Source organism: Vicia villosa, linkage group LG5 (genome assembly GCF_029867415.1).
Source record: "Vicia villosa cultivar HV-30 ecotype Madison, WI linkage group LG5, Vvil1.0, whole genome shotgun sequence".
NCBI classification, from domain to species: Eukaryota; Viridiplantae; Streptophyta; class Magnoliopsida; order Fabales; family Fabaceae; genus Vicia; species Vicia villosa.
In genome coordinates this window covers 10,697,802-10,725,484 of record NC_081184.1, presented here as the reverse complement: position 1 = coordinate 10,725,484, position 27,683 = coordinate 10,697,802, and the positions used below count along the sequence as shown (strand labels likewise).

The 27,683-nt window shown below is 32.9% G+C and overlaps 1 protein-coding gene and 1 long non-coding RNA gene across 12 annotated transcripts; one reads left to right on the top strand and one right to left on the bottom strand.

Moving 5' to 3' along the window:
• Positions 1-8,461: 8,461 nt before the first annotated feature.
• LOC131601316 (uncharacterized) lies at positions 8,462-12,893 on the bottom strand. Of its 11 annotated transcripts, none has more exons than XR_009283620.1 (5): positions 12,215-12,892; positions 9,741-11,991; positions 9,549-9,616; positions 8,788-8,865; positions 8,462-8,701 (listed from the first exon to the last, which is right to left on the bottom strand). It is a non-coding gene; the product is annotated as an uncharacterized LOC131601316 (long non-coding RNA). The 11 variants fall into 11 exon arrangements; XR_009283627.1 differs by having other exon boundaries at positions 8,462-9,616; positions 9,741-10,374; positions 11,024-11,118; positions 11,808-11,991; positions 12,215-12,891; XR_009283618.1 differs by having other exon boundaries at positions 8,788-9,616; positions 12,215-12,893.
• A 1,597-nt stretch (positions 12,894-14,490) lies between these two features.
• LOC131604189 (uncharacterized) lies at positions 14,491-14,925 on the top strand. Its single transcript, XM_058876648.1, has one exon. It carries the CDS (start codon positions 14,491-14,493, stop codon positions 14,923-14,925), a length of 435 nt encoding a protein of 144 aa, XP_058732631.1.
• Positions 14,926-27,683: the final 12,758 nt, after the last annotated feature.

Genomic DNA, 27,683 nt, shown 5'->3' with positions numbered 1-27,683 from the left:
GTCTATAGTGATTTTTTCTAACAAAGTGGTTGATGATACCGGTGTAGATCAAGGTGATAATGATGTTGAGAATCAATCAAGTATTAGACGGGATGATCAAGATGAGAATATTATAGCGGATGAATCATATATCAGAAACGATCATAATGAGGGAATTTGGATCAATTTTGACGTCTGCATTGCTAAGAGACAAGTAATTCATATTTCAACCAAGAAAAGAAAGAGATGTTAGTGAAATAGGTAATATAGTAAAATGTTATATATTATGTCATTTTCATTTGTCTAGTACTTGGGTGGCTTCTTGTATTGGAGTTTAGTTAAAATTGCTTATTGCAGTTCCTGTTAGTTTGTTTATGGCTTTTGTCTTTATTATAAAATAACTTAGTTTGTATATAAAACGTGACAAACATTCATGGTTTTTCTTAGGTCGATCACCCACATGATGATGCTATTGATGGTGGAGATTATGAGACCGTTGTTGTTCAAGAAGAGGAAATTAAACGATGAATAACACTTATGAAGAGGGTCATTCGTGATAGAGACCGAGGCATAATATAGGATGCGCATTGGAGCCAAGATGGCCAACTTATTGAGCCTAAAGGTTCAAAGGTTACAAGTTTTATTGGTGCACTTGTAAGGAATGCAATTCCAATTACTTGTGATGATTGGAGAGATAAAAACTTGGAAGACGCTAAAAACAACCTTTGGAGTGAGATATAGGTACCATATGTGATGTTAATTATTTGTTTTTAATAACGATTATGTATTTAAATTACTTGTACTAACGCAAGTATGTTTTTCGTAGAGGTCTTTCAACAACATGGATGATAATAGAAGAAAATTTTGTCTCCGATTGGCTGGAAAACTACTAAGAGGGTTTAGGACTTTTATGACTAACAAATATCTACTAGATGCGAATAAAATTTTTGTTGATGTAAAGTATCCTAGTAAATATGAAAGTTTGATATCACCTAAAGAATGGGAAACATTTAAAGCCAAACGAAAAGACCAAAAATTTCATAGGAGAAGTGAAACAAATCGGCAAAGAGCATCAGGTCCCGCGTATCCATACAGAAAAGGGCGTATGGGATATGGACGCTTAGAACAGTCTATAGTAAGTTTCTATAAATTGCAATGATATACTTGGTCGTCGTGAGTTATATTTGATCATATTATTTGGCTCAACGTGTACTTAACAAAGGAGAATAGTTCTGAAACATCTCTTCCGGCATACATTTTGTGGAAGGAAGCCTGTGTGGGTAAGGATGGAGTTGTCAAAGAAGATGTTCAAAAAGTTTTTGAGAAATGTGTAAGTATAGCATTATTTCTATAATTAAATCAAAAGTTTACTAACATATAATTATGACAAATTTTCAATATTCATATGAATTTCAGGAGACTCTATCTCAATCTATATCGCCAGATGAAGACAATGATTGCAGGAGCATACTTAGTCGAGCATTAGATGTTCCTGAGTATACTGGACGGGTGAGGGGTAAGGGATTTGGAATCACTCCAACATCCTTGAAGATGAAAAAACAAAAGAATCCTAGCAATAGAGAACTGCAGGAAACCTTGGAAGCACTACAAGCTGAAGTTCGTGAATTGAAAAGGGAAAAAGAATTAAGAGAGCAAGCTTCAAGTTTTAAAGCTACTACTGACAAAGGTAGTGTCGGTTGTAATTTTCAACCGAATCTTCCAGAGGTAATTATATATATTATTATGAGGTTTTGTTTAATAAGATTTTGATAATGATGAATATAGGTAAGTATAATTTAAGAGATGAAGAATTGGGTAATGATCAATATAGGTTTTGTTTGAAGTCTTTTGTGGGTGCATGTGTATCTCTAGATTTTTACTATGTCCATAATCTATACACAATAATCTATACATAATCTATACACAATAACAATTTGAAATTTATTATTGGTTTTAGGGCATTTCATCTTGTCAACTCTACTTATCGTCACCGACATATCAGATGGTTGCCAAGGGAAAAGTGCATAACACTTTGGGAGAATTACTTCACACCAAACCGCTCCCTATTGGATATTTGAAAGTAGCAGATGACATTGTGGTTGAGTTGGATGCGTTATTACCACATCCTGACGATGTTTTGGATGCCACATTGGTGGGAGATACAGTAGGTTCATTTGTTGCATGGCTGTCAAGCCTCATTAGTGTAGATAATGATGGATGCTTAAAACCATATATATGAACCTTTGAGTATTCAAAGTTTTTTTGGCATATTTTACGTGCATTTATTTTTACATGGTTATGTTAATTAGACTCCAACAAAATCCAAAGCAAAAGACAAGGGGATTTCGCGGCAAATCGGTTCAGTTGCATGAATAAAAGAGGTACATCATAATTATATGATATATATGCATGGAAAATGTTAATTCATGATGTTATACTTCACCTAACTAATTATATGATCTTTAGTTTCATGATAAACAGATTGAAGATGTCAATAGGGGTAAGAAGCCTAAAATTAGGACACAAAAAAGGTTGTTGCTAAGAAGAGAGCGGCTAAGAAAAAACCTACTTCCAATAAGTTTATGCCGTGCCTTGGGACATTTATAGGAATGTCTGATATTCCGAAAGGAAACACTCGTTCTGTACATACGGAGGAAGGTATTTTTGGTTTTCAATATGACAAAGTAATTGGTATTGAGGATTTTGATCAAGTTTTTCAACATGAGCAGTTAGGCCTCGGGGTTATTAATACATACATAAGGTATACACAACCTACTTTGTTTAATTAATTGAGCAATTCATTTACTAATTTAAAATGTTAATGAGGTATTCTATTTAAGGTTTTTGTATGAAAAATTGAAGCGCCCGAGTGGATTGGAACAAAGATTCGCTTTCTTATCTCCCATGAACACCAACTTAGGGTTAATCATACATAGACAAGATGAAGTCATCCTGTATGTACTCGAGCGCTTTATGGCCGACATAGATTTAGAAAAATTGTTCTTTTTACCGCTTAATACCGGCAACGGGTTAGATTTTCATTCTAAAGTCATCTATTATAATTTTTCATATTTTGACATTGTGTAGAAATTTTTCATCTCACGTTTGTTTAATCTTACAGTGGACATTGGTTGTTGGTCGCGATTAATCCTATCAGAGAAGTTGTATATTATCTGGATTCCTTACACAATGGTCCAAGTACATACGAAGCTATGAAGAAGATGGTTGATACGTAAGTGAGATTATTCTAATTATTTGTGTGTATATTTATTTATTTATTTATGTCAATTGTTCTAAATATACATTTATGTTTTATTAGCGTTATACAAGTTTTCCGAGCACAAAGAGGTAATCAAGTACCAAAGAGTAAATCCAACAACATTACATGGATTATAGTGGAGGTATATTAATTAATTATCACAATTTTGATTATATTAATATTGATGATACTTGTTAAAACTTAGATCTTATCCATATTTTCTTTTCATGTGTAGTGTCCTGGGCAGCGTAATGAAGTAGATTGCGGTTTTTACATGGTGAGGTTCATGAAAGAAATTCTTCTTACGGATCGAATAGAGATTCTATCCAAGGTATGGATTTCTAACTTAGGAGTTATTTAATATTCAACACATATATTTTTCATGTAATTAAATAGTTTTAATTTAAACATACTATGTTATATTATTATGTAGTACTTTGATGAATTCAAGCATGCTTATTACTCAAGTTCTCAGCTGGATGAACTTAAGGAGGATTGATGCAAATTCATGATTGAGTTGAAAGTTATATAAGGTATATTGTAACCTTACTTTAAATGATGAGATTTTTGAGTATATTTAAGTGTTGCAATTTTGTTGTTGTTTGTCATGTGGTAAATTATATTTTGTTTGTATTATGGTATGAATTGCGATTTTTTGGTGTTGTTTCAGGTTACATGTGCAGATGTAGAAGATAGAGATGAATAGATTTTGTAATGGTATATAATGGTGCAAACAAAATGTGACATATCTTTTGGTTGTTTTTTTTTTGTAAAAGTATATATGTACAAGAGTAATAGTATATATAAGTACATTGGTCCAAATGTATATGGCATATCTTTTGGCATTGTTTTTAATTGGATTGAACCTCCAATTTGTGACAATTTGGTGCATATAATCTGGTGTAAATTGTGGTTAAAAACTGGTGTAAATTATGGTTAAAAACAGGTACACATAAAATGTATAATACAAACAACGCTATTTTTAGTAATTTATTAAAAAAAATTGTATAGTTTAGACAGCGCTTTACACTAAAAGCGCTGCCTAAAGAGGTTTTTTGTTAAAATTTTTGGGTATAGAAAAGCGCTGGCACAGGGTGTCCTATAGCAGCGCTTTCAAACTAAAAGCACTGTCATAGGGGGTCTTTACAAAATAAAAGCGTTGGCATAGGTGGCCTTTAGCAGCGCTTTCAAAATAAAAGTGCTGGCATAGGGTGCCTTTACAAAATAAAAGCGCTGGCATAGGGGGCTTTTAGCAGCGCTTTGAAACTAAACGCGCTGGCAAAGGGTGCCTTTAGCAGCGCTTCCAAAATAAAAGTGCTGGCATATGAGGACTTTAGCAGCGCTTTCAAAATAAAAGCACTGGCATATGGGGCCTTTAGCAGCGCTTTGAAACTAAAAGCGCTGGCTTAAGGGTGCCTTTAGCAGCGCTTTTAATTTAAAAAAAGCGATGCCATTACCTACAACAACGCTGGAATAGATAGCGCTTTAAAGCGCTGTCTAAAGCCAAAAAAAGCGCTGTCTAAGGTCTTGTTTGGCATAGAGATAAGACATCAAGATATAAAGATACTATTATTTAATGTAATGATGTGTAAATTGTAGGTTGTTTTGGGCCATATTTAGTTTTGACTTAATATACAATTCTTGGTCCTTAATGCAATTTCAGCTTTGATGTAATATAATTTTTGGTGTGTTTCTATTTCTGGTCTGATACAATTCATAAATGGGTGTGTTGCTGTTTCTGGTCTGACACAATTCAGAAAAAATTTAAGTTAAAAAATTGGGGATTTTGTAAAATTAGAAACTATATATGTATATATATATATGTATATATATATATATATATATATATATATATATATATATATATATATATGTATATATATATATATATATATATATATGTATATATATATGTATATATATATATATATGTATATATATATATATATGTATATATATATGTATATATATATATGTATATATATATATATATAAATATATATATATATATATATATATATATATATAAATATATATATATATACAAAAATAATTTGCTAGATTATTTGGTTTGTGTTTTTCTTTAATAAAAAATAATATAAGAAACAAAGTCCAAAAAATTACAACGAGAACATAAGCATAAACAGTGGCAAATCAAGAAAGTACCATCAAAATACAACACTAACAAAACAAAGAAAAAAACACTAGAAAAAACCACCACCGACCAGCAAACAAAACCAACAAATATAAATCTCAAACCACGGATTTACTGAAAACAGAATCAGAGCCAAGGAAAGCAACATCGATTACATAAAATCAGGGAGCCAAGCCAAGAATCTCAATCCGCTATTAGATCAGACATATGATAAGATTCTGAAGCCAATCATTAAAGAATAAAGAGTTCTACTGAGACTTATGATGGAACTACCACCAAGCCAAAAAATTTCATTTATCCTCCAACTCTTTCACATTAGATTTCTTTTATTTGTTGTTTTGCTTTATTTTTGTTTTTTAATTATTTTCCGACCTGGTATTTAACCAGATAGATAGCTCGTGCACACTTTTGGTGCTCTTAATACCTTACTTTTGTTACCTTTATTTAATATATTGTTTCTTTGTTATTAAAAAAAAAATTAATTTCCTCCTAATTCTTGCAGAAAGTCTACTAACATGGCTCCCTCAAAAAGCAAACGTAAGGGATTTTCCGGGAAGGATGAATCTTCTATTACAAGCTTTATTACAGGAGTAAATAGCAAAATGAAAAGTCAAGTAGTTTCCTATAAAAACACATGTTCCACTATAAGCTTTATTTCAGGAGTAAGTGACAAAATAAAAAGTCAACTAGTTCCATTAAAGGACACATCTTCTAGTTCCACTACAAGCTTTGATGCAGGAGTAAGTAGCAAAATGAAGAGTCAACTAGGTTCAGAATCACCTTCAAGGTCTACCAGAAAAAGCTCAAGAAGAAAAATAAGTAAGTTAGTGGATTATAAAGACTCTCGCAAAGGTATCAATGAAAAGTCTAAGAAGAAGAAGAAAAAGAGCAAAACAAGGGTAATCCGCAACATGGCAAATCGGAATCTATGCAGCCAAATTTTAAACTTTTTTTGGCAGTAATTGTATTTGTATTTGTTTAAATATTATAAGTTTTTTTATCTTGCCTTTATCTGTTATGTTCTGTTATGTTTTGCTCGTATTGTCCCATTCTTAATTATAAGCTGTCTTTACCATGTAAAAAAAAACATTATCAAGGGTCAATAATAAACTAATAACCTTTTGCTGCATTGGTTTTTCCTATCAATTTAATTCTTTACACTAGTAACGTCAAATTTGGCTTTTAGCAGTACATTTACGAAAGCGCTTTTAAGAAAAAGCGCTGCTATAGGTTTCGCTAAAAATAAAACTAAAAACAGGAAAAAAAAGCGCTGCTATAGGGAATCCTAAGAAAGCGCTTTTAAAAAGCGCTTTCTAAGGCTACCTTAAGAAACCGCTTTATAAAAGCGCTGCTATAGGGTAAGATATTAAAAACACGAACTTATGCGCTTATAAAAATTATGTTAAGCAAAGAGTCGGGATATTAGATTCACTTGAGTTTTACAAAAATTAATCCTACAATTTTATGCTCTTATTCTAAATCCATTCCCAAATGATTATAATAATTATTTTTAATAAAATTGAATGTCTTTAGATATTTCATAAAAACAATTTTTTTGTTTTTATTCTCATGATTTAAATGTCAAAAATTTTATTTTACTCACGGGCCACTATAAGTAAAATAACTTTTTTATTTTAATTAAACGTTGCCTTTATTTGAGATATAAAATTCTTATTTTTAAATAACAAATTTTTTTTCCATTTCTCTATTTCACGAGCATTTTTTTCTTCTTTTTGTAAGATTATTTAACACAATTTAGTTTATAATATCATTATTCATTTTAGAATTAAAAAACTCATTTCAAATTTATTTGTTTATCCGGCCTTTTTAGGCGCCACACTGTTGGTCATTAGCAATATATTTCTCTGATTTGTAAAAAAAAAAAAACTCTACAACAACAACTACAACTATAACAAAAACAACAACCCAATAACAATAATAACAAAATTAATAGAACTGTTAAATGTTAAATCTCAACAATAACGGCAACAACAACAACAACAAATTAATTAAAATCAATAGAATAGTTAAACATTAAATTTCAACAAAAATATTGAATATTTTACTTTACACAACGATAATAAATAAAATTACTAAATTACATCCATTCTTTCCTAACTAATATTAAATACTTTTTACAAGCAATCCCGTAATTTGCATTGAGCCTAGAGTGGCATTTTCACACATATATGGTTGCTATTCTTTGACTCTAACAAATAACAATGTTAATGTTAAAATAAGTGATCACGTTGGTGGCCCGTAACTGATGCTTATGGGTGCCAATGGCAAGGATTTTGCAATTTAGCAATCACATGCTACTACTGCTTTTTCCAAATATAATAGTTAGATAACTAGAATAATGTGAGTGAGGCCAAATATTATATAAAACAGCTAGATAATTAAAATTATGTAGTTGAGATCACATTAAAAATATTAAAGAGTAGCTGTAGTATATCAATGGATCGTGCTTCATGACTGAGTCAATTCCGTGTTCACTACTAGAAATACTCTGTTTTCCTGCGGATTTACCTGCGGATTTGATCAAAATTTCCGCAGAAAACGTGTTTCCTGCGGATTTTCCTGCGGTCTTTGGTCCCCAGCTAAAACCTTCGTGGGTAATTTTTTCGGCAAGTAATTCTGCAGGAAAATCCGCAGTTAAATCCGCAGAAAAATTCCGCAGGTAAATCCGCTGTAAATTCCGCTAGTAAGTCCGTAGGTAAATCCACAGGAACGATAAATCCGCAGGTAAATCCGCAGGTAATGTAGTTCTAAATTAAAAAAAAAATCTAATTTATTATTTGCTTCTCTATGAGTATACTAAGGTTTATACTAGAAATAAAATCTTGTATTACGATGCATGAGATCTAGTATTAAAATCTACAATCACATACATAATCCCACCTGAATATCAACATCTAGCACAAACAACAAGTTCTCATCTAGCTAAAACATTCATTAACAACTTATATTTTAATTCTAATATTCTAATTGCAAAAAATTTCAGAACGCAAACAATGTCGAAACAGAATCGAAAAATAGTTGATAGCTAGAAAGTACAGGACTACACATTGAGCAATGTATTTGATTGAAGACAGAATTGTATTCCACAATACACGACTACACATTGAATTTATAATGAAGCTAGAAAGTACAGGGCTTTACTTTAAAACTGCGGCACCTATCGGTTTGGGTGCGTGATTACATAAGCAGCCAAAAAGTTTGTTGAAAACTATACTTACAGCAGCATCCTTTAAGTACACAAGTGTGCTTCTATGGCTCAATATTTTTGGTTATGCTAGAGCAGCAATCTGGTTCAAAAGTGAAAAGATATGAAAGAAAATTCAGACGAAGAACACACAATGTTTCATCACAAAGTTCGGCCAATTGTGTCTACCTCTGCGCGACTGCACCATACTCTTGAATGACCACCCACTTATCAGTAACTATGAGGCATACCAAACAGTGTTACAACCTGTCCATAAACACATATGTGCTTAAGTGATAACAACTTTTTTCAACTTATTTTAATTAACAATTTTAGAAGCTAATCCAAACTTGACCAAAGTCACAAATCTCCTTTACTTTCCTCTCAACTCTCCATAGTAGACCTCTCCAAAACCACCATGACCAATTTTTAGCTAAACTGAAGTTATCTGTAGCATTGGCTAGTTCTATGTACGAAAACTCATATTTAAATAAGGCTTTTCTCCTCACAGAATACAACACTTACTTTAACAATGACTCTAAAATTGAGTTTAGACTTTCTTCTTTAACAACTCTAGACTACTAAGTATAGTAATTTACTGCATCCTGTCTGTGGATATACCTCATCTGTTGACAAATTAGAAGCTATGTAACATGACTAAGATGTCTAAATTATAATTAACAGCATTCTATAAATGACCGCCTAGTGCCTATAACCTATAGAGCTTTGTAATACAATCTTTAAAACAAAATTCCATATTAGGGATAAGGAACAAAGTCTAAGCTTCTTCACTAATCCATATTTGTTAAAAGAACAACTACTTACACTTGCATACAGCACAACATTGTTATAAGTCCTCCATCACATAAAAAATGAAACTTATAAACCTAACAATTCTACAATCTAATAGACTAATAAATTAGATGCAACTAACTAACTAACTAACTAACCCAATCGTTGCGCCTCCTGTATTTCTTAACGCCACAGCAAGTAATGCTGAAAACTCCAGCTACAAATCCTACAGTACAAAATCAAATCACATTAATTCTGTATATAACTGGTATATACCTATATCGACAAAAAAAAACATATTTGTTAAAACCAGAAATTTTATGCCTCTTGTATCTTGCAAAAGAAGTTACCTCTTGATGAAATTGCTTCTCCCCTTGAGTTATGTCTGGTCTTAAGGCCTTAACTGCAACATCAGTATTATCAAGTACTGCTCTACCAACCGACGCAGACCTAATGGCTCTCTATCAAATATCAGTATGGTTACATGAATTAAGACTTATTGCAAATAAGTGGAATTACCTTATTTAATTGTGTAAATAAAGCAAAGATTATTACCGTGAGCTGCTGCAATAGCAGCCATACTAGCGACCTCAACGGATGCAAAAAATGATACACTTATATATTAATGTAACTATTGCAAGATATACTGACAAGAATATATGTTACTATTGCTGGAATTCACATAATACTTTATTAACACAGTATATAATTAACAAGCTAGTAATTGCTGTCAATCTGTTTTTATATAATCCATTTAAGATTATCTATGGACTATGAAAGATACTTGAATGAATAGAGAAGCTTCCGAGGCTATGAAAGATAGAACAATGATTGCATCTAGTTCACATAAAGAAAATTGAATTTAAAGAACACATAAGCCAAGTATTGGGTTACTTACAAACTGAAAGTGCCTGATAAAAGGGTCGTGCCGAAGAGAGAAATTTGAGACAGCATCAATAACTCCTAAAGAAAATTGATCTTAATCTGAAACAGTAGCCACAATTTCCAGAGATGAGTGAGCTCATTTGAAAGCAGCCATTAATCAACAATAACACCACTGACTATAAAACCATCATAGTATTTCTAATCTTCATACCAATGACTTGTGTTTGACAAGCTGCAAGGGGTCAATGTGCCTACCAGACTATAACACCACTTCAACGTTTTTTTTTCTCCAAAAACAACATACATAGTATTTGGCATATGATTTTTTTATTATATTATATAGCTGATTAAATTGACTTTTATATTCACATAGGACGATTCTCCTTAGCCACCTTCAATACTTTATATTTATACTATACCCCACCTCACAATACCATACAATAAAATAAGGACTTTATATTAATATCTTATTATAAACTAATAATGATGCAAGTTGCTAAGCATGTCCAAAAGAGTTTCCAACACATAGTGAAAAGGGTTTTGCAATCGTTCATGACTCTTCTGGTTCACCTGAATTAGATGCAGGAGCAAAGTTTGTTCTTGTATCTCAAAGACACCGTTTCATTTTCAATAATCAACATTCTTTCAAGTATATTCTAATATCATAGTTTAATTATAATGAGAAACTGATGAGTACAATTTAACCGAGAAAAGTATCTGCATCACTAACTAATACTCATCAACATACAAGATACCAACTCTTCCGAAGTCTCTGGTTAGGAAAAGATGACCATGGAATAGATCAAATATGCTCAAGTCAACATCAAACCCAACAGAAGGACCCTGATCAATAACGAGAACAAACAAAAATTGCATTAACATGTTCAATTCCTACAAAACATGTATATGCATGCTACAAGATTAATCTATTTTTTTAATATCTCAACTTTATTTCAAAAGATCCAATGGAACAAGTTTAATTCCTACAAAACATGTTCAATTCCTACAAGTTCAAAACAATTAGAACAAACAAAAATTGCATTAACATGTTCAATTCCTACAAAACATGTATATGCATGTTACAGGATTAATCTATTTTTTTAATATCTCAACTTTATTTCAAACGATCCAATGGAACAAGTTGTACCAAATATATCACTGGGGTATACTTACACACAAGAATTCACACATAGACACTGCAAATATAATTTGATAGGAAATTTCTTTTAATACCAAATATATCAGTGGTATTACCAACACACTATAATTAATTCAACTCAACTTAATATGTAAATGTTACAAGAACAACACCTTTTATAGGAAAATACTACCAAAAATTAATCATGAAGGGTCCTAAAAACTAAGTGGTGCTTGATATAATCATTGGTAAAAAACAATAACTAATAACCTTTCTCGCTAAATGAAATTATAACATTGATCTTGATTCTTGACCAGAATCAACCCCTTTTATAGGTAAAATACTACAAGTATAAGATTATAAGATATAAGAAGTGCATGCAAAAATTTCGTACCTGATTAAGCGATTTGAGTATTCTTGCACCTTTTGTCAGTCTCGTAGTAACCAACATCTTCTTTAACTCTATATTCAAAGTCAATAATCCAAGGATCAGCAAGAGCCTCACTTTTCTTTTTCATTGATTTCACCAACTCACTATATTTTTATCAATTGGCAGCTCCACCTATGTTGCAATAAATCTAAAATTAAAAAAAAAATTGAAAGAGGTAAATATTTCTATCATGACTAGAAAAATAGTGAAATGATGAATTAGAGACATGCACAACAAAATTCTAGTATTAACATTTAGCACAACCATCTAATATGAATTCTTTTTGATATGGATCACTTTCAACAAAATCCAATATAGTTTTGATTCGGAATAAACACAAGAAACATTAGGTAACCCAATGTAGAGCAAACCTTAGAAACTAGTTTTGATTCGTAAGAAAATCAAAACTGAAGCAAAAAGAAGAAAGAATCCGGTTGGGACATTTCATCGAACACCTTGCGAGTGAGGACGAAATCTGCAATTTTTCTTCATTTCAAGTTTCAACCGGTGAGCGCTCATCCAATTTAGCTTTATGATATTGTATACGTGCTTTAATTTTAATTCAAACCAAAATCTGCACCGAAATCAAATCATAATCAAACTTTAGTAGAATCCGTAATTGAGTCGAATCCGTAAAAATGCAATAATTCAAAAACGCAACCAATTATGAACAGAAAACGTAAATCAAATTATGAACTGAAACAAAACTCGATTCGAAATCGAAACAAACATGTATGGAAAACTTGGCAGGAATGCAAAATCTAAACCGTGAAAAAGCTCTGCTCGAATCCAAACTATCCACTGAGTCGAAACTTCCAAACACGAACCAAAACCGAAATTGAAACAATCCAAAATCGAAAACTGAATCCGATTGTTGGTTGTTTGTTCTATCGATTTTTTTCTGAAAAAATAGATGAAGAATTTAAGCGTATTGTTGTTGCTGCTGTCACGTGAGGAAGATGAGAGGAAAAAAATAGCTTTTGGAAAAAGCGCTTATGCCTTATTGCTTGTTTCTTTTCCACGTTGCTGACTTTCCTGATTTAATTTTTTTTATTTTTAATTTAAATTAAGAGGCCCCATTTTAAAAGAGAATTTAGTAAAATATAGATAAATTTTGTTTCATATAAAAGAGAATTTACAAGTTGAAGAATTACATGCCAAATTATACTCATATATGTTTATAATATTAAGATAGTATTCATTTGCACTTTGTTTAACCACGCGCAAAGAGTAATCGGTGCATAATTTTCAATTCCAAACACAGTATCCTTTGCATCTCAAATAAATTTAATAACTAAAAAAGTATTATTTTTATAAAATTATTAAATTAGTAGATAAAATTAGTAAATCATTAGATTATTAGATAAAAATAATATATTTAGTGTAAAAATATTTATTAATTATAAATAAATTAATGTGTGTATGAATAAAAATTGTATATATTTATATATCATTTTAATGATTTATAGACATGATTATATTAGTACACAAACATAATTAACCACTCAACAATTCTACAAAATTATATAAAAATTCAAAAAAATTGAGGTTGATTAGGTTGGGTTGAGAAGGTTGAGTGTGAGATTGGGTGGGTTTAGTTCGTGATCGAGATTGAGGTTGATTGGGTTGGGGTTGAGTTGGTAAAGGGTGAGATTGGGTGGAATGAGGACGAGAATGAGAATGATGGGATTGGGATATAGATCTAGACGGTGGTTGAATGAGTAGAGGCCGACTTGGATGTGGAATAGTTTGGGGTTGTATATGATATTGAGTGAGTTGAGGCCGACTTGGATGTGGAATAGTTTGGAGTTGAGATTGAGCTTGATATTGAGTGAATTGAATGAGATAAGGAATAGGTTGGGGTTGAGTGAGTTGAGGTTGAGCGAATTAAGATTGAATAAGATACATAATAGTTTTTGAATTTTATTTTTTAAAACTTTCATACCTATTATTAAAATATAAGTGGAAGAAAATACATATTAAAATTTGCATACTATTTATTTTAGTAAAAACTAATATTGAAATTAAAACTAAAAATTAATTAAAATGAATTTCTGCAGCAAAATCCGCAGAAAACTTTCCTGCGGAATTACCTGCGGATTCTGTGTTGTTTTTTTTTTTGATAAGCGGCATAGTATTATGGGTTGTTTTTATAACAATTCGCAGAAAAATCCGCAGGAAAGTTTCCTGCGAAATTACCTGCGGATTTTGTATTGTAGTTAGATATTTTGTTTGAAATATATTCTCCGCAGCAAAATCCGTAGGTATACCTGCGGAATTTTCTGCCAATTCTTGATCCGCAGGGAATTTTATTTTGTTAAGTAAAGTCCCAGGAAAATCCGCAGGTATACCTGCGGAATAATTTTCGCAGGAAATTCCGCAGGTAAATCGAGTTTTTCTAGTAGTGGTTCTTATCTTTTCAACTAGCAGCAACATCCTTGTTATTTTTATAAAACCACCAAATACATATTCCAAACATACAACAACTTGTTCTAGGGTTCAAAGGTGAGAATCAAAATGAATCAAAATCATTCATGCGACTTCGTAACCTCGTTCATTAAAGGTGCAAGAAACTAATGTTTTTGTCTCATACTTTTGCAGGATTGTTTGTTTATGTCATTACGAGGATAGTAGAAATTCTACCAACATGGCTCCCTCAAAAAGCAAACGTAAGGGATTTTCCGGGAAGGACGAATCTTCTATTACAAGTTTTCTTACAGGAGTAAGTAACAAAATGAAAAGTCAAGTAGTTTCCTTTAAGAACACATCTTCCACTACAAGCTTTATTGCAGGAGTAAGTAAAAACATAAAAAGTCAACGAGTTTCGTTGAAGGACACATCTTCCAGTTCCACAACAAGCTTTGATGCAGGAGTAAGTAGCAAAATGAAGAGTCAACAAGTTTCCAAGCCGGACACATCGTCCACAAAAAGCTTTGATATAGATAATTTTATCGAAGGTACAGAATCACCTTCAAAGTCTACCAGAAAAAGCTCAAGAAGAAAAGTAAGTAAGGTAGTGGATTATAAAGACTCTTGCAAAGGTATCAATGAAAAGTCTAAGAAGAAGAAGAAAAAGAGCTAAGCAAGGGTAATCTGCAACATGGAAAATCGGAATCTATGCAGCCAATTTTTAAAGTTTTTTTTTTTTAATTTGGGCAGTAATTGTACTTGTAATTGTTTAAATATTTGAAGTTTTTTTAGCTTGCCTTTATCTGTTATGTTTTGCTTGTATTGTCCCATTCTTAATTTTAAGCTGTCTTTAGCATGTAAAAAAAAAACACTGTCAAGGGTCAATGATATACTAATAACCTTTTGCTGCATTGGTTTTTCCTATCAATTTAATTTTTGAAACTAGTAAAGTACTAGTTCATTTACAAGAGTTATGCATTCTTATTTACCACATTAGGTATACATATGCACTATTGTTTACTATCTTTGTTTCTTTTTACATTTAAATTTTATTTTGATTTTTTAAACATAAGTTGTATTGGAAATTCAAAAATTCAAAATATGTCTTAGAGTGAGATTAAATAAAATGGTTTGGGCCAATTAGAAAGATTAATGAACAAAACTGATTATACCGTCTTGGCCTGCAATCTATGGTCCAATTCTAGCAAGAATCTTCCTAATCATGGAATATAGTTACTTTTACGATCGTAAGAGATCTCAACCGTAAAGCACATCCAACGGTCATCCGTAAAGAACGGCGAACAAATAACTAGTTCCTGAGAATCAATAAGAGCCATCAGATTTAAAAAAAAATATTGAGATTAAATTGTTGTTTTCACTAAATCATATGTCATTAAAAGGAAAGAGAAATCATCAATCAAATTTTAAAAATATCTTTGAATCTCAACAATTAAATATAACAGTGGTTGTTATTAAATTATCAGTGGTTGTTTTTAAAAATATCTTTGAATCTCAACAATTAATCATGTGTCCAAAAAGTATAGGGTATGTGTGTTCCTCTTGCAAGGGCATGGAGACTTGGAGGTCCTAGTAGGTATATTACAAGTTTGGGGGCAATTAGGACCCTCTACATTCGATTTTCCTCCTCTTTCATTTAGACAATCAAATTAAGGCAATGCATATTTATGATGATCATCACATGCATGAGACTAATCATCAATCAAATTTTAAAAATATCTTTGAATCTCAACAATTAAATATAACAGTGGTTGTTATTAAATTATCAGTGGTTGTTTTTAAAAATATCTTTGAATCTCAACAATTAATCATGTGTCCAAAAAGTATAGGGTATGTGTGTTCCTCTTGCAAGGGCATGGAGACTTGGAGGTCCTAGTAGGTATATTACAAGTTTGGGGGCAATTAGGACCCTCTACATTCGATTTTCCTCCTCTTTCATTTAGACAATCAAATTAAGGCAATGCATATTTATGATGATCATCACATGCATGAGACTAATCAAGGCTTTTTGATATTGTTTAGGCACCAAATAAGTAGCTTAGCAATGAAATTTTCAAAACTTTTTAGTTTATGTATTGTCTTTATTCGGATGACGTTTGGGGATTAACTTCTTTTGGGATAATTAACTGGGCGAGGGTTACGCAACTTAGCGGACCGATTGCCTTTTATCGTCTTTTCATCATTTGATGCCACATTGATATTTTTCTCAACCACTCATACGGGCATGTGAATCTATAGAATGTTAGACTGTCAAAATAAATTACTCAAGGAGTACTTCTCAGGATACTAGTACTATGGTACAAATCTACACGTTAGACTCGTATATCTTTTAGGGAACCAAGGGTGTTCAAACAAACCCCCTTTCTGTCATATTATTCCAAACTTCTTACCCTCAAACAATCATCCTTTCATCTCTATATACTATTCCCGATCACTTTTGTGATAAAAAACTCTTATGACAAACAACAATTTTTTGTCAAATTTGGGAAGAAATCAATGTATGTTTTTTCACAACATAACATAACCAGAAAACGAAAAATGCAAAGAAACGGAAAATGCATAGAGTAAATCCTCCCAAACTTGAACTAAATATTGGCCTAAATGTTTCAGAACAAAACCGAGAGAGGTGACTCAAAGAGGGTACTGCAACTCCAGCTGTCGCTTCCTAGCTTTCACCAAAGAGGCCCCTTTTTTATTTCCTGAAAACCAAACAAAACAATGGCTCAATGGTCTACTACACTTTATTATGGAGGGTACATCCTGTTCTAAACCTTGTTGCTTGTCACTTTCCCAACCAAAAACTCATGAAGATGAAAAGCATATACCACTTTTCTCTTCAAATCACTTCCCACTTTCATCTCCTCACCTTGATGTTCCTTCTTCTTTGTATTCTTGATTTCTTGAAGGGACTTAGGAATTTCGATAGATGCATGAGCTGAGACCACCTGAGAGACTATGCTTAAGACTTTTTCTGGGAGAGGTTTTGGACATTTGCTTTCTTCCTCAATTTTAATCATACTAACCGAAGATTGATTATTCCCTCCCGCACCTTTCTTTTTGACTTTCAACTCCTTCAGTGTTACCTCTTCATCAAATAATTTTATTGTTAGTGTCCCTTTCTCGAGATCCAAATTGCAGCGACTAGTAAGTAGAAATTGTCGCCCAAGAAGGATAGGAGTCTCTTCATCTTCAGGAATGTCCATGATGTGGAAATCAACTGGAAAGACAAACTTATCAATCTCTACCAGTACATCTTCAACTATCCCATTTAACTGCTTAATGGTGTGATTAGCGAATTTCAATTTTGTCTCATTCTCGCTTATCTTTCCAATGCCAAGCGTTTTGAAGATAGACAATGGCATTAAACTCACACTAGAACCAAAATCATTAGAACCTTCTTGAATGTTATGTCTTTGATAGTGCACGGTATTGCCACCACTTCAAGGTCTTTCTTCTTGATTGGGATTCTCCTTTCTAGAGAGACTCTACCATGCTTTTCAGTTACAATTTCAAGCTCACCTTCCATTGAACTCTTCTTAGAAATAATCTCTTTCATGAATTTCTTGTAAAAATGCATATTCTCAAGTGCTTCAAAGAAAGGTAAGTTGATTTCTAGCTTTTTGAAGAGTGCTGCAAACTTCTCAAAATCTTTCTCGTTTGAAACCTTCTTTGCCACTCTAGAGGGGAATGGTAACTTGATCACCGATTTAGCCTCCTTCTTATATTTCTCCCCATGTGGCTTAACTAGTAGCGCAATCACTTCGGGCTCTTTCCGATTTTCTCTCACTTCTAGATCCACTTATATGACCAAGTTATCAGTTGTTTTGACCGCATTGAGATTTTCTTGGTTTTTCGGGTTTCTTAGAGTTAAGCTCGGAAGAGTACCTTGTGCTTGTAGAGTTAGAAGTTGTGCTATTTGACCCACTTGAACTTCTAGATTTTTTATTGAAGTAGTTTTGTTCCTCTGATTGTTCCCTGTCTCCTCTTGAAATTGAGAATAGTCTGCAACCATTTTCTCGATAGCTGCTTCCCATTCCGCCTTCTGAGAAGTTTCTTACTATTGATCTTTTCAAGAGAAGTTGGGATGATTCTTCCACCATAGATTATAGTAGTTAGAATAAGGATTTTTCTTCTTCAAGAATTTGATCTCTTCAATGAGTTGAAGAGTTACAAAACAACACACAGTTTGGTGAGGGAAATTACAAATTTCACAGGTGATAGGCTGAGCTTGTTGAACTAGAGCCACCAGTTGTGTACCTATCTTCATAGTTTTCAAGTTTTTTTTACAAACATCTCCATATGCTCAGTTTGATCCGTAATATGAGTTGGACATGCCACGAGGATGCTCTTTAATATTTTGTAGGCATCTCCCAAAGACTCACCCTCCTTCTACTTGAAGTTCAAAATTTCATACATTTTTCGAAGGAATACTGACGCTGGAAAATACTCATTCAAGAAGGCCTTTTCCATCTCATACCATAATGTGATACTGCCCGCTGGGAGAGAATAGAACCACTCTTCTGCCTCTTCAGCTAAGGAGAAAAGAAACATCCTTAGCTTCTTCACTTCTTCAATATGTCCATCAATTTTCAGAGTGGTGCTCATGGTCAAAAGTCTCTGTAGGTGCTTGTTTGCATCTTCATTAACCTTTCTGGGGAAAGGTTTTCTTTCAAGTTGATGATAGTGCTTGGATGCAGTTGAAAATTAGGAACATTCACCGGTTGATTGACAATTGTCCGTCTACCACCTAGTGTATGTGCCACACCATAATGGCTCATGAGTCTCTCAGGGGGTAGAGGATTTTCACCCATATCTTCTTATTCTCTTTTAGATTCTAAACCTGAATGAATTAAGACAACTTCCTCTTTTGATTCTAGTCAAGGTGTGAATTTGTATAAGATCATTCATTCTCTCTCTCTCTCTCTCTCTCTCTCTCTCTCTCTCTCTCTCTCTCTCTCTCTCTCTCTCTCTCTCTCTCTCTCTCTCTCTCTCTCTCTCTCTCTCTCTCTCTCTCTCTCTCTCTCTCTCTCTCTCTCATTCACATCACCATTTGTGAGATTGTACTCTTCCTAATATTCCCTTATATTCTTTATTTTCCCAAGAGTGTTTATCGTGTTTCATAGATTGGTATTTTTTTGTAAAAAAAGAAAATGAAAGAAGGTAAATTAGGAGTTCTGTGGTTAGCAATAGTGTGGATTATTTGGTTAAGTAGGAATTGGATTTGCTTTCGTAAGGAGGTTTGGAATGTGAATAACTCAGTGTGGAACATTAAATCGTTGATTCGGAAGTGGTTTTTTATAGGAAAAATTACTCATCCCATTTATAGTTTTTACAAATTTAACAAAAATCCTTTATTATTTCTTTCGTAATTCTAAATGGCTTGTAATTTCTTTTTGTTTGCGGGTTAACCCTGTTTTATGTGTAATCAGATTTTTAGAACATTTAATTTTCTTGGCAATTTTGATTTGATGGATCCATAACTAAATGACCAAAATGAGTACTATATATTACCTTTAATATTCCAGTGTATGGAATTAAAGTCACCTTTAATATTATAGTGTATGTAATCAAAGTCACGAAAACATTTTTGTTCGGCATCATTTTCCAACAGTGGCAGTATAGCTAAATAAAATATAACTAGACTATGAGCAGTACGATGCGCTTTAAATTGAAAATTTTAATTAAAATTTTTTTTGTGTAAGCAAGATATATTAATAGGGAGAACTAAGGGTTCTCTAACCCGATTGCACGAAAAGTCGGAATAACCAACCGAAAAAGAAAATTTTTAAACCAAATACATTTACGAAAGGAAACGAAAGGGATCCTTAACAAACTCCTAAAAGGAGTAATTTGAATAAGTAATTTTCCCATGAAAGGACCACCTCCAAGACAACTCTTTAATGTTCCAAACAGTGTTATTCACACTCCACTTATCCTTCCGAAAGCAAACACCGTTCCTTAAAAGTCAAAGGGTCCAAGTAGTAGTGAGCCACACAATACCCGATCTTCTTTCTTTGACATAATTTTGGTGAAAAAATTTGTGCCAATCCATAAATGAAAAAATATATAAGAAAGTAAGAAAATAAAATTAAAGAATAATATACGATTCTATAATAATTAGAATATCTAAGATTTAACTAAAAATATTTTAGTTCAGTTGAAAAATTCTCAATCCAAAAAGATGGAAAAGTATGATAGGGTAATAAATTGAACAAAAATCTTGAAGCAACACAAAAATTATGGAGTAGGTGTTGCTTCAATTAAACAGAGGTATTATATAGTTTCATCGGCTGTCATGTTCTGTTGCATGCAGAGAAGTTGCCTTTGTGTATCCCTTGCCTTTTTATTATAAAACTTCTAAACACATATACCAAAGGAAAGAAAAAGTTGCTCAAAGTTTCGCAGACTGAATTAATAAGTGGAGATCTTGATTTAAAGTTGTGAAAGACTTGGTATGTTTTACTTCTTCATCTTTCTTTTTTTCATTTATACTCTGCACATGTTAATTAAAATTAGGAATGGATTTTTTTTTTCCTTACTGCTATGGTTTGTTATATAACGGGAATGGAAGTTTTGTTTAACGCAGTATGTATAGATAAAAGAATAAACATAATGTCTTTAAAATTTACATTTTATAGTTTCTAAAAATGAAAACTCTCTTAATCAAAGAACCTTGTTTCGATAATGTGCTTTTCTCAAAGAATATTTTACCCCACCTCATAAGTCACTTATGCACCATGCGAATTGTCTACTGCTTTTGTAGATGTACTTTCGGAAATACTTTTTTGCCAAAATTTATCTTTTTCCGAAGGTGCATCTACGGAAGGTCTTGAAAATAGAGTGTTTCGTAAATGTACCTACGGAATATTCTGTTGTATTTTAAATCAATCACATTTCATTTTAAAACTCAATTTTTATAACAAAAGTGGAACATCAAATTATAATAAATCAAAGTAGTGCAATTGAGGTTTTTCAATTACTTTGATTTAGTATAAATTGATGTACTATTTTTGTTAAAAAAATTTGGTGTTTAGGAGTGAAATGTAGTTGATTTGAAAATATAACAAAATGTTCTATAGGTACATCTACAGAACACTCTATTTTCAAAAGCTCTCGTAAATGTAACAACGGAAAATTTCATGAATTGAATTAATTTCAGTTTTTCCAAGGATTACGAAAGCAGAGGGCAGAAATGAAATTTTGCCGGGTGGTTAAAAGATTCAAGGAGTGAATTGAGATATTCTCTTATTTATTTAGTTAGCTATACCTGAAAATATATTGATCTCTCTTCTCTTAATTGTGGCAGAAAAACTAGCAGTATGGATTCAGATAAAAACAAAACCATCCGAAAACCTAACAACTTCGAATTCGCAAATAAGAAAAACTTCCATGAAGCAATCCGGAAAAAAAGCTGTCCAAAAGGGTTCATCTCCTGTAAAAAGTGCTAGGAAAATAATTCAGGACGCATTAAAAAAATACCAAATTATCTTCTGGCACAAGTCAGTCTTCCATCCCAACCTTTGGTGAAAGACGGGATAACGCAATGAAGACAACGTTCTCTTTGGGAGGCTCATCATCTGGCACAAGCTAGTCTTCCATCCAAACCTATGGTGAAAGACGAGATAACGCAATGAAGACAATGTTTTCTTCGAGGAGCTCATCTTCAGGAACAAGTCAGTCTTCCATCCAAAACTTTGGTGAAAGACGAGATAACGCAATGAAGACAACGTTTTCTTCGAGGGGCTCATCTTCTGGCACAAGTCAGTCTTTCATCCAAACCTTTGGTGAAAGACGGGATAACGCAATGAACACAACCTTCTCTTCGAGGGGCTCATCTTCCCGGACAGAGCAGTATTCTATCCCAACCTTTGATGAAAGACGCGATAACGCAATGAAAACAACGTCTTCCCGGACAGACCAATATTCTGCCTCAACCTTTGGTGATAGATGGGATAAAGCAACGAACACAATATCCTCTTGGAGGACCTCTTCTTCTGGGGCGGTTAAGCTAACACAGAGTAAAAATATCAAAGATAAAAAGAAGAAAATGAAAACAAAAACTCGACTTAAGATACTGAACCACCAAGAGGATCAATGATTGCATTTGCTATTACAAATTAGCATCAAATAATAAACTCTTTTTCAAAGAAACTGTTGTCATGTCTATGAAAATATTGAGCTAATCAAAATAATGTCTAGCAACCAATGTCACTTGAAAATATATATATATATATATATATATATATATATATATATATATATATATATATATATATATATATATATATATATCATTTTATCTTCTATTTATCTTTATTTTACTTTTTGCTCTGTGAATTTCTCACTCATTTTAATCCTTGAAATTTGATTTGAATGTTATCTATGTATTATACAAATAATACCTCTTTTACTTGTGTTATTATTTTTTTATATATAATTGTTTATTGATTATTTATCTTGTGCGTGCGATTTGCAAATTTGTGTAAGTTACAAGGTTAGTTACACATTCATTTGGTTAGGTTCTTTATACAAAATGAGATGTGTGTTCCTAAACCATTGGAAATTCGGGTTGTGAGAAATTTAAAAATAACCAAACAACTATGAATCAAGTTTTTCTTTTTATCTCGGTTGAAATATGATTTTTACCTCGGTTTTATAGAAGAGGAAACTAATGGTGTAATGAAAAGTTCGTCCTTTTTTTCTTTGGTAGGGTTTTTCTCCGAAGTGAAATTTAAACTACAAAGTCAACAAATATTTTCTTAAGTTGATATTTTCAACCGAAGAGAAAACTACAAAACTATTTTCTTGGATGTATCGCAAAAGTAAAAAAACTTTTTGATCAAAATTGATTTTTTAATGAAATAAAGGAAACACTGAGTTTGACATGAAAGAATGTGTTTCCTATAAATTAATTGCGAAAATTGGTCACAATGCTTATGTGTTCCTGATAAAGAATACACGGCAACAAAATGAAATGATGCCAAATACAACAATGCCATAATTCAGGACGCATTAAATTGCAAAGTTTTACACGAATCCTTGCAAAGTTTGTTGGTCCCATACGATGCATATACTTTGCTTAGCTCTGTTCACAACATTTATTTTGCTAATTTTCTACATTTAGAAACAGCAAATGTTAGAAAATAAAATCACAAAGTTGTAAATAAGTCATAAAATTATCTTTCTTGTAACGCCTCCAAGCATCATTTATGCGAGAGAAAATTGCTCTAGTTCCATTATCAGGGATAATGAATTTATCCTACAACAAAGAAGGAAATTAGATACAAGTAAATAAGGGACACAAGTAACAAAATGAGAAAAACTCCTATTGATCATACAGTGACAAATTCCCATATACGGTCTTTGTTAGCTTTCTTCAAAGCTTTGAAGTTAGTATAAAATAAGAGACACAAGTCTGAATTCCTCGCGACAATGCCAAGGAAACACCTCAAATTTGTCACGGTTCGATCATTGGGTCCAATAGGCTCTCCATCATCATCTAAGACCACCTCATCACGATCCTCACTCTTTCTAGAATGGATTTTCAAATATTGAGTTGGTCCACGTGTCCTTTTCTTACTTGTCCCTGTGTTAGATAAACTATTAGAATGGGATATAAATTTGAATGAAACAATAATTAAGAATGATGCATGACACAAATTGTACGACATACCTTCAGTTTTTTCACTTTCAATTTGCTGAGTGTTTTCTTCTTCACCCATTATATTTTCTTCTTCCTAAAGATTTCCACATTCATTTTCTTTTTCACCATTTTCCCCATTTTCTTTGAGGAATTCTTCAATTGAAATCGATCTACACACTGGGATTCATTTTCCATCATCTTCCATCACTGTCCTTTTCATATTATTCTTCTTTGACCTTGAACCAGCAGTGTCAACCACCCGTTTCTCCTTAGGTTGCTACTTTGCATTTTAAGGATTATGATCTACACTTGAAGGTTCCTGCTTCACACTTGAAGATTGTTGCTTAGAACTTGAAGGTTGTTGTTTTACACTTGAAGCTTATTGCTTTGCACTTGAAGGTTGCTGCTTTGCACTTGAAGGTTGTTGCCTGGTCCTTGAATTAGCAACTTCAGGCCATGTTTTTCTGGGAAGGTTAAGCACGCTTAAAATAAAGAGGATAAAATAAAATATTACTAAAAACTGAGGGAGGTGGGAAAGGTCCGGGCTCTTCTTTATTTCTTCTTTTCATTTATACTTTGCACATGTTAATTAAAATTAGGAGTGGATGGTTTTTTTCCTTACTGCTATGGTTTGTTATATAACGGGAATGGAAGTTTTGTTTAACGCAGTATGTATAGATAAAAGAATAAATTATAATGTCTTTAAAATTGACATTTTATAATTTCGTAAAAATGAAAACTCTCTTAATCAAAGAACCTTGTTTCGATAATGTGTTTTTCTCTGAGAATATTTTACCCCACCTCATAAGTGTCTTATGCACCATGCGAATTGTCTACTGCTTTTGTAGATGTACTTTCGGAAATACTTTTTTGCCAAAATTTGTCTTTTTCTGAAGGTGCATCTACGGAAGGTCTTGAAAATAGAGTGTTTCGTAAATGTACTTACGGAATCTTCTGTTGTATTTTAAATCAATTACATTTTACTTCAAAACTCAATCTTTATAACAAAAATGGAACATCAAATTATAATAAATCAAAGTAGTGTAATTGATGTACTATTTTTGTTAAAAAAATTTAATGTTTAGGAGTTAAATGTAGTTGATTTGAAAATATAAAAAAATGTTCCGTAGGTACATCTACGAAACACTCTATTTTCAAGATCTTCCGTAAATATAACTACAGAAGATTTTATGAATTGAATTAATTTGAGTTTTTCTAAGGTTTACTATGTTTTTAACACTTCCGTATATGCATCTCCGTAAAAATATAAATTTTGGCAAAAGAAAATGGTGCTTCCGGAAGTACGTCTACGAAAGCAGGGGGCAGCAATGAAATTTCGCCGGGTGGTTAAAAGATTGAAGGATTGTATTGAAATATTCTCTTATTTGTTTAGTTAGCTATACTTGAAAATATATTGATCTGTCTTCTCTTAATTGTGGCAGAAAAAACTACCAGTATGGGTTCGGATAAAAACAAAACCATCCGAATTGCAGCGACTAGTAAGTAGAAATTGTCGCCCAAGAAGGATTGGAGTCTCTTCATATTTAGGAATGTCCATGATGTGGAAATCAACTGGAAAGACAAACTTAATTATCAATCTCTACCAGTACATCTTCAACTATCCCATTTAACTTCTTAATGGTGTGATCAGCGAATTTCAATTTTGTCTCTCTCTCTCTCTCTCTCTCTCTCGCTTATCTTTCCAATGCAAGCTTTTTGAAGATAGACAATGGCATTAAACTCACACTAGAACCAGAATCAATTAGCACCTTCTTGAACGTTATGTCATTGATAGTGCGCGGTATTGCCACCGCTCCAAGGTCTTTCTTCTTGATTGGGATTCTCCTTTCTGGCGAGACTCTACCATATTTTTAGTTACAATTTCAAGCTCACCTTCCACTGGTCTCTTCTTAGAAATCACCCCTTTCATTAATTTTTTGTAAAAATGCATATTCTCAAGTGCTTCAAAGAAAGGTAAGTTGATTTCTAGATTTTTGAAGAGTGCTGCAAACTTCTCAAAATATTTCTCTTTTGCATCATTCTTTGCCACTCTAGAGGGGAATGGTAACTTGATCACCGGTTTAGCCTCCTTCTTAATTTTCTCCTCATGTGGCTTAACTAGTAGTGCAACCACTTCGGGCTCTTTCCGATTTTCTCTCACTTCTAGATCCACTTCTATGACCAAGTTATCATTTGTTTTGACCGCATTGATATTTTCTTGGTCTTTCGGGTTTGTTATAGTTGAGCTCGGAAGAGTACCTTGTGCTTGTAGAGTTAGATGTTGTGCTATCTGACCCACTTGAACTTCCAGATTTTATGTTAAAGTTGTGGTGTTGTCTGGTAGTTCCTTGTCTCCTCTTGAAAATGAGAACTGTGTGCAGCCATCTTCTCGATAGCTACTTCCCATGCCGCCTTCTGAGGAGCTTCTCGTTGTTGATCTTTCCAAGAGAAGTTGGGATGATTCTTCCACCATGGATTATAATTGTTAGAATAAGGACTTTTCTTCTTCAAGAATTTGATCTCTTCAATCCATTAAAGAGTTGCAAAACAACACAAAGTTTGGTGAGGGGAATTACAAATTTCACAGGTGATAGGCTGAGCTTGTTGAACTTATGCCACCAGTTGTGTACCTATATTCATAGTTTTCAAGTTTTTCTCAACTTCTGCAGCTATTGCATCTTCAACCCGAATTTTATTGGTTTCTAGCTTCAGATTAATAACTCCTTCAAGCTTGCTTGCACACCTATCATACAATTCTAGATGCTCATTAGCTGAGATTGTTTCATTTATCTTTTTGATACCAGTGATTGTCGAAAAATTGGATGAGCCACCGGTTGCAGTGTCAATCAACTGTTTGGTCTTAATCCTAAGACCATTCACAAACATCTTCATCTGCTCAGTTTGATCCATATTGTGAGTTGGACATGCCACGAGGATCCTCTTTAATATTTTGTAGGCACCTCCCAAAGATTCACCATCCTTCTACTTGAAGTTCAAAATTTCATACCTTTTTCGTAGGAATACTGACGTTGAAAAATACTCATTCAAGAAGGCCTTTTCCATCCTTTACCACAATGTGATACTGCCCGCTGGGAGAGAATAAAACCACTCTTCTGCCTCTTCAGCTAAGGAGAAAAGGAACATCCTTAGCTTCTTTGCTTCTTCAGTATGCCCATCAATTTTTAGAGTGGTGTTCATGGTCAAAAATCTCTGCAGGTGCTTGTTTGCATCTTCATTAACCTTTCCGGTGAAAGGTTTTCTTTAAAGTTGATGATAGTGCTTCGATGCAGTTGAAAATTAGGAACATTCATCGGTTGATTGGCAATTGTCAGTCTACCACTCAGTGTATGTGCCACACCATAATGGCCCATGAGTCTCTCAGGGGGTAGAAGATTTTCACCCATATCTTCTTCTTCTCTTTTAGATTCTAAACCTGAATGAACTAAGATAACTTCCTCTTTTGATTCTAGTCAGGGTGTGAATTTGTATAAGATCATTCTCTCTCTCTCTCTCTCTCTCTCTCTCTCTCTCTCTCTCTCACATTCACCTCACCATTTGTGAGATTGTACTCTTCCTAATAATCCCTTCTATTCTTTATTTTCTCAAGAGTGTTTATCGTGTTTCATGGATTGGTATTCTTTTTGTAAAAAAAAGTAAGTGAAAGAAGGTAAATTAGGAGTGGTGTGGTTAGCGATAGTGTGGATTATTTGGTTAAGTAGGAATGAGATTTTCTTTCGTAATGAGGTTTTGAATGTGAATAACACGGTGTG